The 13,738-nt window shown below is 38.7% G+C and overlaps 1 protein-coding gene across 9 annotated transcripts in view; it reads left to right on the plus strand.

Annotated features, from left to right (window-relative positions):
• Positions 1–13,738, plus strand: part of IPP (intracisternal A particle-promoted polypeptide) — a 58,406-nt gene that overhangs the window by 15,419 nt on the left and 29,249 nt on the right. For all 9 annotated transcript variants that reach the window (XR_010126441.1, XR_010126443.1, XR_010126440.1 and 6 more), the window contains exons 4-7: positions 1,928–2,083; positions 3,632–3,799; positions 9,917–10,054; positions 12,224–12,346. Coding sequence is in view for 6 of the 9 variants with exons in the window: in XM_054489945.2 (XP_054345920.1) it covers positions 1,928–2,083; positions 3,632–3,799; positions 9,917–10,054; positions 12,224–12,346 (585 nt within the window). In the remaining 3 variants the exon portion in view is untranslated. The remainder of the gene's footprint in view (positions 1–1,927; positions 2,084–3,631; positions 3,800–9,916; positions 10,055–12,223; positions 12,347–13,738) is intronic.

The following is a 13,738-nucleotide window of genomic DNA, read 5'->3' on the forward strand; positions in this document are numbered from 1 at the left end:
AAGTGCTGGGATTATAGGCGTGAGTCACCACACCTGGCCCTGGGATGTACTTTAATAAGGCATATGCTCTTTCTTGATATCTTGCTCATACTGAACTGTTGTTCATGTCAACTCTGTTCAAAACTCTGTGCTGATAATATAAGAACTAACTCTCCTTGGCACTCTTTCTACCTAGTACAACTACTTTGTTTTCTCTAGTCTAAAATTTGAAGGCTATGTGTTGTGTTCTTGCCACCTTTGTTCTGTTTTGTTTTGAGACAGAGTCTCACTCTGTCACTCACACTGGCATGCAGTGGTGCAGTCATAGTCACTGAAGTCTTGACTTCCTGAGCTCAAGTGATCCTCCCTCCTCAGCCTCCAGAGTAGCTGGAACTAAAAGTTCATACCACCATGCCCAGCTCATTTTAAAATTTTTTGTAGAAACAGGGTCTCACTGTGTTGCCCAGGCTGGTCTTGAACTCCTGGCCTCAAACAGTCCTCCCACCTCAGCCTCCCAAAGTGGTGGGATTACAGGCATGAGGCCCTGTGCTGGCCCTTGCCACTTCTTTCTAGCCTGAGGCATGAGGGTGGCTGAAGACTAGAGATCCACTAGGGCTGAGATCCTTACTTAGGAACTTGACTTTGATATCTCTCTATTGAGTTCTTGTTATTTATATTATATCTGGGTCTACTTAATCTAGCCAGAGATGTATCCCACTAGTGTGGACTTTGGCTACCACAGTGTTCTGTTAGAGAGCAAATCCAGGTGATCCTTTCTACCTTAACTGATGGTCTTGTAAAGACTTTTCCTTTTAATGATTTTGTTCCTCAACTTTTCTCAGTTCTGCTTTTCACTCTTGATTCTGTCTGCAAATTATTATTAGTGAGAATTCTCAAGATTTTGTTAGTTGACCATTTTTCTTCAATATTGCTTCTTGTCTGGGATACAGAGAAAAGATTAGAGATGGAAGGATAGGAGACAATCTCTTGCTAGCATTTATAATGCCTTTGTGCAAATTAGAAAATAGTGCCCTTTCAGGGAGAACAGGTCTTACAACTTGGCAAATGAACACAGGTTGACTCTCCTCCCGTTTACTTGCTCAGCTAAGCACCCTTGAGCAAGGACAACCTACCTCATCATATGCATAATCCTTTTAGGATATGGTACTCATGCCACCAGAATTTATTTTTCTTGCTTTGTCTATCATTCTTAAATGTTAATGATATAATTTTATATCTTTTTTGTTATGTTGTAAGTATAGAATTTTTGGCTATTTTAATTTTTAAATTTTGTTAGATAATTGTGATCTTGTTTCAGTTTGCAATCTTTATTTGGAAATTCTTCTTCTTTTTTTTTTTTTATTTTTGAGACAGAGTCTCACCCTGTCATCCAGGCTGGAGTGCAGTGGTGCAATCCTGCCTCACTGCAAACTCTGCTTCCCGAGCTCAAGTGGTACTCCCACATGAACCTCTTGAGTAGCTGGAACTATAGGCATGTGCAACCACACCCGGCTAATTTTTGTATTTTTTGTAGCAGCAAGGTTTCATTCACCACATTGGCCAGGCTGGTCTCTTAACTCCTGGGCTCAAGCAATACGCCTGACTTGGCCCCCCAAAGTACTGGGATTACATGCGTGAGCTACCACGTCTGGCCTGGAAATTCTTATGCATGGGGGGATACTGTGAAGCATATATATTTTTTAGTTGCTATTCTGCTTATATATGAAGCATATATTTTAACAACAACCTTTTTTGTTCTTCATTAGTGAAGAAAATACTTTCCTTAAAATAGTCAGTACCAATATTTGGTATTGTAGGAAACAAACACCATTGTTCGATGATGATTTTTTATTTATTGATTGTTAAATGTGTCTTATCTTTATAGAAATGTTTTTTCAATATTATTTAAAAATTGTTTAAAACATTGTCTTTTTAAATATTGCTTTAGGAGTATCCGATTTTAATCTTCGTGTTGCATTACAAACACTTCTGAAAGAGTACTGTGAAGTATGCAAATCTCCCAAAGAGAACAAGTTTTGTAGTTTTCTGCAGACATCTAAGGTTCGACCTCGGAAGAAAGCAAGAAAGTACCTGTATGCAGTAGGTGAGAGCCCTTAAAAAAGTAATAGAAATTATATTTGTGTTCCAGATCAAACCTTTTTAATATTTTGTTGTTATTACTATACATGTTAGAATATGTGGGTGTATTGAAGAGGCATATTTAATTTCACATACAGACTACAGATTTATAAACTGCATTTATATATTATGACAAATATGTCTAAAAAGAAATAGCTATTCATTTGATATCTGTTATTCTGTGATCTAAACCTTTGAGTTCGTAGATTATCCAGTTATCAAATAAGTGACTAAAGAAGTGCTGCTTTAAAAGTAAAAAGTTTGAATTATTGTGAAAAATAAAGAAAATAAATCTCAAGTTTTTAAACTTAAAATATATATATATATATATATATTTTTTTTTTTTAAGTAGAGACAGGGTTTCACCATATTGGCCAGGCTGGTCTCGAACTCCTGACCTCGTGATCCGCCTGCCTTGGCCTCCCAAAGTGCTGGGATTACAGGCGTGAGCCACTGTGCCCTGCCACATATTACAACTTCTTTTCATTTTTATTTTAAAAAGCATTAAACTTACATCTGGATATGGTGGCTCATGGCCTGTAATCCCAGCACTTTGGAAGGCTGAGGTGGGAGGATTGTGTGAGCCCAGAAGTTCAAGACCAGTCTAGGCAACATGATGAAACCTTGTCTTTATACAAAAATACAGAAATTAGCTTGGTGTGGTGGTGTGTGCCTGTAGTCCCAGCTACTTGGGAAGCTGAAGTGGGAGGATCACTTGAGCCCAGGAGGCAGAGGTTGCAGTGAGCAGAGATTGTACCACTGCACTCCAGCCTGGGCAACAGAGCAAGACCCTGTCTCAAAAAAAGAAAAAAAAAGCATTAAAGTTTATCAGCATTTAAAAATACATATAATATATAGCATATTGATACATATATATAGTCCAGATCTGTATACGTAATACTGTTTTTATGTAAGTACCTTATGTATGAGATAATTTATAATTTACATATATATAATTACATATATATTAATATTTAAGTATAATGCTTTTGGGTGCTTCTTAAAATTTTTTTGCCAATTGGATGTATAGTCAAAACAAGGATTTCATCAGGAGGTTGATGGGGGAAGATCGAGGCTGCAGTAAGCTGTGATCACATCACTGCACTCCAGCCTGGGTGACAGAGCGAAACCCTGCCACAAACACACACACACACACACACACACACACACATACATACACACAGAGCTTTCAACTTACTATTTTTAATTGAAAAAGACATTAATGAAAGTTATAATGAAACTTTCCTAATTTAACAGATAAGCAGTGCCTAGATTTATATTTCATATAATATTCTATTTATAACCAAGACCAAGTGGTAAAACACTGAGGCTAACCTGCTTACTGTATTTAAGCCACAATCTTTCAGGAATTGGCAAATTTAAGAATATTACATTATATGTATATAGAGAAAGTAATTTCTAAACCATTTATTTCTTGTTATATAGTAGTTATACTAAATGTTTAGATGTAGAACACTAGATTTTCATTACTACCTTTTCTTCTTTTGTTTAGGTGGATATACTCGGTTGCAGGGGGGTCGCTGGAGTGATAGCAGAGCCCTCAGCTGTGTAGAACGTTTTGACACCTTTAGCCAGTACTGGACCACTGTGTCTTCACTTCATCAGGCTCGAAGTGGGCTGGGAGTAACAGTTCTGGGAGGGATGGTCTACGCTATTGGAGGTAATAATAAAAATGTCTTATTTTCTTTATTAGTCTTGTTGGCTATATTCTAATATGCTTTATGATTTATATGTTGCTATGTGATATACATATATCTAATTGTCCTCAATAAGTATTTACAGAAAGGAAGGAAGGAAGGAAGGAGGGAGGGAGAGAGGGAGGGAAGGAAGAAAAAGGGAAGAGAAGGGCAAGCAGAAGGAGAAGGGCAAGATGGTGAATATTTCATATCAGATGAATACTGTGATTTATCACAAGCCAGAATACTTAGGTTTGGTTTTAATGAAAAGTTGTGGCGGGGTGCAGTGGCTGACACCTGTAATCCCAGAACTTTTGGAAGCTGAGGCAGGCGGATTACTTGAGCTCAAGAGTTTGAGACCATCCTGGGCAATATATTGAGACTTTATCTCTACAAAAAATTTAAAAATGAGCCAGATGTGGCACATTCCTGTAGTCCCAGCTACTTGGGAGGATGATGTGGGAAGATTGCTTGAGCCCAGGAGGCAGAGGTTGCAGTGAGCCATGATCATGCCACTGTACTCCAGCCTGGGTGACAGAGCAAGACCCTCTCTCAAAAAAGAAAAGAAAAGTTTTTTATAGAATATGGCACCTGCCTGGCGTAGTGGCTCATGCCTGTAGTCCCAGCACTTTGGGAGGCTGAGACAGGCAGATCACCTGAGGTCAGGAGTTCAAGACCAGCCTGGCCAACATGGTGAAACCTTGTCTCTACTAAAAATACAAAAAAATTAGCTGGGCATGGTGGCGGGTGCCGGTAATCCCAGCTACTCAGGAGGCTGAGGCAGGAGAATCATTTGAACCCTGGAGGCGGAGGTTGCAGTGAGCCGAGGTCGCGCCATTGCACTCCAGCCTGGGCAACAAGAGCGAAACTGCATCTCAAAAAAAAAAAAAAAAAAGTGGCATCAAAATTTAGATCAATATTTATGATAGAATTCTTTTAAATTCTGAAAGCTGCATTATGATTCATTTAATAAACCAAGCAGTATGGATACTGGATACGTAAAAACCAAGTTAACAAAATAGTAGGATATATTTCTTGGTCGAAATCATGGTGTTTTGTAAAACTATTTTTATGAATTATTAAACAATAAAGTAACTGGGACTATAGGCATGCATCACCATGTATGGCTCATTAAAAATTTATTTATTTATTTGATATGGAGTTTGCTCTTGTTGTCCAGGCTGGAGTGCAATGGCATGATCTCAGCTCACCACAACCTCCGCCTCCCGGGTTCAAGCAATTCTCCTGCCTCAGCCTCCTCTGTAGCTGGGATTACATGCATGCATCACCACGCCCGGCTAATTTTATATTTTTAGTAGAGACGGGTTTTCTTCATGTTGGTCAGGCTGGTCTCGAACTCCTGACCTCAGGTGATCCATCCGCCTCAGCCTCCCATAGTGCTGGGATTACAGGCATGAGCCACCATGCCCGGCCAATTTTTTTTTTGTTTAGAGATGGGGTCTCACTATGTTGCCCAGGCTGGTCTTGAACTCCTGAGCTCAAGTGATTCTCCTGCCTTAGCCTCCCAAAGTGCTGGGATTACAAATGTGAGCCATGGCACCCAGACTGTATATAAAAAAAAATTGTAATTATTTTATTTTTATTTTTATTTTATTTATTTATTTTTTAGTGGGCCAGGGTTTGGTGAGCCATCCCCACCCAAAAATTTTATAAATATTTTCTGACTATGGTACTGTCAGTTTAAATTATGGCGATATAGGAACTATTTGATTTTTATCTTTACTTTGGAGGGTATATAACTCAGAACTATTTATTAAATCAAGAAATGACACGTGCATCAGAAAATTCCAACAAAGAAATTAGAATTTTAAGCAATAACTTCCTGTCTGCATAAAGAGCACAATTCTGTATAGTGTTTGACTACAACTTTAATAATTCCTTTTATGTGTCTTTTGTCAATTATGCATAGTTTTATCACTTGAACTCTTCTGTTTAACCTGGGGTCAGAGGTCCTTCTGTGACACTTGCATATGTATGTATTCCCTCCCCTGATACCACAGAAGTGCTTACAGCGGCTCTTCAAAACTGCTATGACTTCGCTAGCTATTAATACTGTCAACATTGCTATCTTAAGATATTCCTTAATATATAACTTTTAAATACTTTTAAAATTATAAAAGTAATTCAGGTTTGTTGTAGAAAATTTTGCTAAAACAGAAGCATATGAAAAAGAAAATTTAAATCCCTTATGCCATAATCATACCACCCAGAATAATCACAGTTAACATTTTGATTTCGTTTCTTCCCGATACATACATATCTGGGTTCATATTCTAAATGTTGGGTTTTTAAAATTAAGATACAATTCACATACCAAAATTCATCATTTAGAGAATATAGGTTAGTGGTTTTTAGCATAGTCACAAAGTTGTGCAATCGTCACCACTATCTCATTCCAGAACATTTCATCACCCCAGAAAGAAACACTGTACCCATCAGCAGTCACTCCCCATCTCTCCTCCTAAACCCTAGTAACTGCTAATCTACTTTATGTCTCTATGGCTTGCCTATTCTGGACATTTCATATAAATGCAATCATATAATATTGTGTCTGACTTCTTTCACTTAGCATGTCATAACACGTATCAGTACTTCATTTCTTTTTATGGCTGAATAATATTTCATTGTGTGGAAATAATCATATTTTGTTTGTTCATTCTGTAGTTGATGGACATTTACATTGTTTCCACTTAATATTCAAGTAAAAGTTTTTGTGTAGACATAAGTTTGATTTCTTTTGGGTATATACTTAGGAGTAGAATTGTTAGGTTATATGGTAACTCTATATTTAACGTTTTTAGATATATAGTTATTAACTTTTTCTTTTTTTTGCTTTTTACTTACATAAAATACTTATTTTTATTTTTATTTTATTTATTTATTTTTTGAGATAGAGTCTTGCTCTGTTGCCCAGGCTAGAATGCAGTGGTGCGATGTTGACTCACTGCAAACTCTGCCTCCTGGATTCAAGCGATGCCTCAGCCTCCCGAGTAGCTGGGATTACAGGCACGCACCACCATGCCTGGCTACTTTTTGTATTTTTAATAGAGATGGGGTTTCGCCATGTTGGCCAGGCTGGTCTCAAACTCCTGAACTCAGGTGATCCACCCGCCTTGGCCTCCCAAAGTGCTGGGATTACAGGGTGAGCCACCACCCTGTATTTTTATTTTTATTTTTTGAAACGGCGTCTCACTCTGTCACCCAGGCTAGAGGGCAGTGGCTCAGTCTCGGCTCACAGCAACCTCCGCCTCCTGGGTTCAAGTGATTCTCCTGCCTCAGCCTCCCAAGTAGTTGGGATTACAGGCATAGACCACCATGCCTGGCCAGTTTTTTGTTGTTGTTGGTTGGTTGGTTGTTTTTGTTTTGAAACGGAGTCTCACTCTGTGCCAGGCTGTAGTGCAGTGGTGTGATCTCGGCTCACTGCAACCTCTGCCTCTCGGGTTCAAGTGATTCTCCTGCCTCAGCCTCCCAAGTAGCTGGGATTACAGACACGCACCACCACGCCCGGCTAATTTTTGTGTTTTTAGTAGAGACAGGGTTTCACCATGTTGGTCAGGCTGGTCAGGCTGGTCTAGAACTCCTGACCTCGTGATCTGCCCACCTTGGACTCCCAAAGTGCTGCAATTACAGGTGTGAGCCACCACACCCAGCCGGATTTCTTCTTTCAAGAAGTAACTTTTTAGATTTTTAGTCCATTTTTAAAATTGTCTATTTTGTTGATTTGTAGGTGTATCAGGGTTCCCAAGACCACTCCCAGTTTTAGTGATTTGCTAAAAGGACTTACAAGATTTAGCATGTAATTGTATCCACAGCTAAGATTTATTATAGTGAAATGTACAAAACAAAATCAGCAAAAGGAAAAGGCACATGTGATGAAGTCTGGAAGGAACCAGTTGACAGCTTTCCAGAGTCCTCACCCAGTAGAGTCACACATGACATGCTTAATTCCTCAGCAATTAGTTGTGACAACATGTGGGAAGTGTTGTCTACCAGGGAAGCTCATTAGAGACATAGTGCCTGAGGTTTTTGCAGGCAGCTGATCACATAGCCTCCTTCCTCCTAGCACATACCAAATTCCAGACCTTCAGAAGGAAAGCGTGTGTTCAGCATAAACCACATTGTTTGTACAGTTTAAGCACAGAGAGCCACTCTTACCATTTTGGGAAAATTTTGTATCAGTGGAGAGAACTGTTAACCAGCCATATTCCCAGATTCCAGCAAAGGGTCAACCTTCCAAGTAGGCCTTTCTAAGGACAGGCATTTTTAGGCCTGCTATGTTAACTATTTTCTGTACAATAGGAATTTTGTTTATATTCAGGATTCTAGACCCTCATAAAGTCATATATGCTATAAATATCTCCTACTGTGCTGCTTCATCTTTTATTCTCTTTATGGTATCCTTTGATGAACAGATATTTTTAATTTTAGTGTAGTCAAATCTCTTATTTTTTTCCCTTTATTGTTAATGTTTCTTGCATCTTATTTAAGACACCTTTCCCTACTCCAAATCATAAGGACCTATACCTTCATTGTTTTATACAGTTTTATAGTTTTTCCATTCATGTTTATGTCAGTAATCTACCTGGAATTGAGTTTTTATGGATAATATGCAGTAGAGCATTAGTTTCCTCCCGATGTATGATCAATTATCCTAGCATGAAAGATTGTTGTTTCACTACTGCTCTGTAGTGCTAACTCTGTCTTCTATCAAGTAATCATATAGGTATGTCTCTGTTCCTAGAATTTCTTTTCTGTTCCATTAGTCTCTGTCTATCCCTTTCTTAATTACTATAGCTTTGTTATATGTCTTGATATATGATGGGTCTGTTTCTCCTTATTCTTTTCTGAGAATGCTTGGCTCTTCTAGGCCCTTTGTACTTCCATATAAATTTTAGAATCAGTTTGTCAAATCTATTAAAAAATGGATTTTTTTGATTGGGAATACATTAAATCTATAAGTCAATATGGGGATAACTATCATCTTTACATTGACTCTTTTTTTTTAAATACAAAAATCTTCATGATACATTGACTCTTATAATTCATGAACATTATTCATCTCTTCATTTATTTAGATGTTCCATAATTTAAAACTTTAAATAAAATTTATAAATGTTATCCATAGAGCATTGCATAATCTTTAGTTAGATTTACTCCTAAATATCTTATTTTAAAATTCTAAATTAGCTGGACATGGTGGCACATGCTTATAGTCCTAGCTACTTGGGAGGCTGAGGCAGGAAGATTGCTTGAGTCCAGGAGTTCGAGGCTTCAGTGAGCGATGATTGTGCCGCTGCACTCTAGCCTGGGTGACAGAGCCAGACTCTGTCTCTAAAAATAAATAAATAAATAAATATCAAAAAAATGAAAATTTGGGTATCTTTTTAAAATTTTTTCATTTTCAGGCTGGGTGCGGTGTCTCACACCTGTAATCCCAGCACTTTGGGAGGCTGAGGCGGGCAGATCACCAGGTCAGGATCTTGTGATCCTGGCTAACAAGGTGAAACCCCGTCTCTACTAAAAATACAAAAAATTATCCGGGTGCGGTGGCAGGCGCCTGTAGTCCCAGCTACTCAGGAGGCTGAGGCAGGAGAATGGCATGAACCCAGGAGGTGGAGCTTGCAGTGAGCCGAGATTGTGCCACTGCACTCCAGCCTGGGCGACAGAGCGAGACTCCGTCTCCAAAAAAAAAAAAATTTCATTTTCTGTTTGTTGTTAGAAAAGGATTACATTAAAACTCAAATTGTACCAGGGCCAGCCACCCAAACTAATATGTGAAAAAAATATAGAAGTGTTAAAATGCAAATTGTATCCTAAAATATTACGTGGATTGTTTGATTGGGTGGTAGAAATATGTAATAGGAAAATTGTGCCTCTGTTTCATAAGTGGGCTTTAATAAATGACAGTGCTCTAGATTCAAAATACTGCTTGACAGGCAAATCAAAGTTAATGAATAGTATAAAATCAGACATCATGTTTGAATTTTTGACAATAGGGAATACTACTGAATATTGTGTTATGGTGCTAGTCTATTGGCATTACTAAACTTTCTAATATTTGTCTCTTTTATTTAACTCAGGTGAAAAGGATTCAATGATTTTTGATTGTACTGAATGCTATGATCCAGTTACTAAACAGTGGACAACTGTAGCTTCGATGAATCATCCCCGCTGTGGCTTAGGAGTGTGTGTGTGTTATGGGGCTATCTATGCTTTGGGTAATTATGCTGTTCAGTTTAAAGATAGCTAATATTGTTTATGTATTTATTTTTAATTTTCATTTTTGTGGATACATAATAGGTATATATATTTATGGGGCACATGAGATACAGGCACATAATGGGTAATAATCACATCATGTAAAATGGGATATCTATCTCCTCAAGTATTTATCCTTTGTGTTACAAACAATCCAGTTATACTCTTCTAGTTATTTTTAAATGTACAATTAAATTATTGACTATAGTCACCCTGTTGCTCTATCAAATACTAGGTCTTATTCATTCTTTTTTTTTTTTTTGTATTCATTAACCATGCCCACCTCCTCCCTCCCCACCCCCACTACCCTACCCTTCCCAGCCTCTGGTAACCATCCTTCTACTCTCTATCTCCATGAGTTCAATTGTTTTGATTTTTAGATCCCACAAAGAAGTGAGAATATGCAGTGTTTGTAAAGATAGCTAATATTATTTAAATTATTGGGTTCTGATGACTTTGGAGATGTTCTTTCCCTCTTTTCAGCTCTTTACGTTCTTTTTTTAAAAACCAACTGGCTTTAATCTGTATACTCTGGAGGCTGGGCAAGGTCTTAGGGGAAGGTGTAGGTAGGGGTCAGGGGGTCAGGGGTTGGAGGGGGTGCTCCTGGGCTGTCCATCCTAAGGAGGCACTCAGGCGGGGGATGGTACAGGAGGACCTGAGCACCTGCAGGGCAGAGGCTTGTTGGGCAGATGCATCAGTTCTTGGGCAGGTGGTAGATGCCTGCCTGGCCAGTTGGCTGGCTGACCAAGCTGCTAGTCACACACATTCTTCTGCAGGTATCTCTGGAGCTACTGTATGCTGTAGATGTGCTTGCTAGCTCTTTAAATTCTTATTCTCAAAATTGTATTACTGGAGATAAAATATAGATGAGACATCCAGTGAAGTACTTTAGCTGAGTAGTTAAATCTTATTATTTTAATTAAGTGTGTAACATCTTTACCACCCTGCATAGTGGCCTAATTACGTCTAATATAAGAAAGCACATGCCAAAAAATTAAATATATCACAAGGAAGTTCTGTACTATATTATTTTTATTCTTGTAGATGTAGTGAATGATTATGAGCAAGCTATTCTACTTTGATTATCTGTGTAACAAATGTTACCATCAAGGTTGTTCCTAGGGAAAGTTATAAGTTGACGTAGCTCTCAGCCTCCCCTATTTTCTGCTTGTCACTCCTTCAGTTCACTGTAACTCAGTGTCTTCCCCTCATCCAAACCTATTGTGGAAAAAATATCAGTTACCTTAAGGTGAATTTAATCTATTATATTTTATTACCTCCATAAGTATCTGCATTTTTCAGTTAATTGTGGGAAATAATATTTTCAATTTTAAGAATTGGAGAGTGTTGGCTGGACATGGTGGCTTACACCTGTAATCCCAGCACTTTGGGAGGCCGAGGCGGGCGGATCATGAAGTCAGGAGATCGAGACCAACTTGGCTAACATGGTGAAACCCTGTCTCTACTAAAAATACAAACAAAATTAGCTGGGCGTGGTGGCAGGCGCCTGTAGTCCCAGCTACTCGGGAGGCTGAGGCAGGAGAATGGCGTGAACCTGGGAGGTGGAACTTGGACTGAGCCTGAGCCGAGATTGCACCACTGCACTCCAGCCTGGGTGACACAGCGAGACTCCATCTCAAAAAAAAAAGAATTGGAGAGTGTTAAGAAAATGTTATTGTGGGGATAAGGGGCCTTTTTGAAGTTCCTGAAATTACACCAAATACAGGGTATACTCTGATTAGGCTTGGAGCTGGCCTTGATTAGGATAAACATTCTAAATAGCCAGAAGTAATTTCAAAAGGTAGTTTTGCAAAATACCATCTTTTCCATGCAATATATTGAAGTTTTGGGGCTTTTGTTGTTTTGTTTAGTTTTAGTCTTTAGTGAAAAATAGGGAGTTAAAAGACTTGAATTCCTTTTTTTTTTTTCTCAAAAGAGCATCAGTTATGCAAAGGACCTGAGTTCTACTCGTGGTCAGATTCTAACTTTTTCATGGGATCGTGGAACAGATAACCTCTTTGGTTCATGTGATATCTATAATATGAAGTATTTGGTTTAGATGTTTCGTAAGGTCTTTGTCATAAATAAGAATCTTTTATCCCAGAAACAAACATTTTTCTTCATTACAGGTGGATGGGTTGGAGCTGAGATAGGGAACACCATTGAACGATTTGATCCTGATGAAAATAAATGGGAAGTAGTTGGTAACATGGCTGTGTCACGCTACTACTTTGGGTGCTGTGAAATGCAAGGTAATCACTTTATAAAATATTTTTCCTCAAAATGTAGTTCTGAAAAACTGAGTTTGAGGCCTTATTTTCACAAAAGTGTATTTTAAGTCTGTTAGTATTGAATGACTGATACTAGCAGCATAAAAGTTCTGCTTTTTACCTCCTATCATTGACTTTTATTTCTGTATTGCTAAAATAATTGATTTTTTCAAAAATTAAACAAGGCTAGAATTAAAAATTGCAAGTAAGCAGGAATATCTGACTAGCACAATAAGCATTTGAAGTGTTATCTGTTATTGTCTTTTCTCTCCCACGAACACCTAAGTAAATATTTCTAAGTAGGGAGAGAGTATCAGAAACAATTTTTGGGTGTGGTGGCTCATGCCTGTAATCCCAGTACTTTGGGAGGCTGAGGCAGGAGGATCACCTGAGGTTAGGAGTTCGAGACCATCCTGGCCAATGTGGTGAAACCTCATTTCTACTAAAAATACAAAAATTAGCTGGGCATGTTACTATGCACCTGTAATCCCAACTACTAGGGAGGCTGAGGCAGGATAATTGCTTGAACCCAGGAGGCGGAGGTTGCAGTGAGCGAGATGGTGCCACTGCACTGCAGCCTGGGTAGCAGTGAGACTCTATCTCAGAAAATAAATAAAAAAATTATTGTCATGGTCTCTATAGGCTTCTTTAGCATTTTTTTTTCTACAAAGTACATTGTGATGCCGCTCACATAACATATAATCCTGTGACAGATTTAAAGGATTCTATGTTGCATATTAAAGTGGTATACAAACATTATTTTAATTGTCTGCTATACTCTGAGAGGTAGGTAGTAAGCTGTTTTAACTAGAACCTGATTCTCTGTCTAGGATTGGAGAGCTGACTTATATGCACCTGTGGAGAAGGAAGCAACTTTCCCATTGTTGTGTGACAGCCTAACCTGCTCAAGTTCTTTCTGCTTTGTGGTTACCTTCTCTGATTTCCATTAGCAAATTATGCGGTGCAGACTATATCTTATGGTTTAATATTATATTGTCTTCTAGTTGTTTTATATTTATTATTTTTATCATCCCATCTGAAATCATAGAGCTAGCTAGAAAGGGATCTTTGAACTTATCTATGTCAACTTCTTTTTTTTTTTTTTTTTGGAGACGGAGTCTCGCTCTGTTGCGATCTCGGCTCACTGCAAGCTCCGCCTCCTGGGTTCACGCCATTCTCCTGCCTCAGCCTCCCGAGTAGCTGGGACTACAGGCACCCGCGACCTTGCCCGGCTAATCTTTTGTATTTTTAGTGGAGACGGGGTTTCACCGTGTTAGCCAGGGTGGTCTCGATCTGCTGACCTCGTGATCCGCCCACCTCGGCCTCCCAAAGTGCTGGGATTACAGGCGTGAGCCACCGCACCCGGCCTATGTC

The sequence above is a fragment of the Pongo pygmaeus genome, chromosome 1, assembly GCF_028885625.2.
Source record: "Pongo pygmaeus isolate AG05252 chromosome 1, NHGRI_mPonPyg2-v2.0_pri, whole genome shotgun sequence".
Taxonomy (NCBI): Eukaryota; Metazoa; Chordata; class Mammalia; order Primates; family Hominidae; genus Pongo; species Pongo pygmaeus.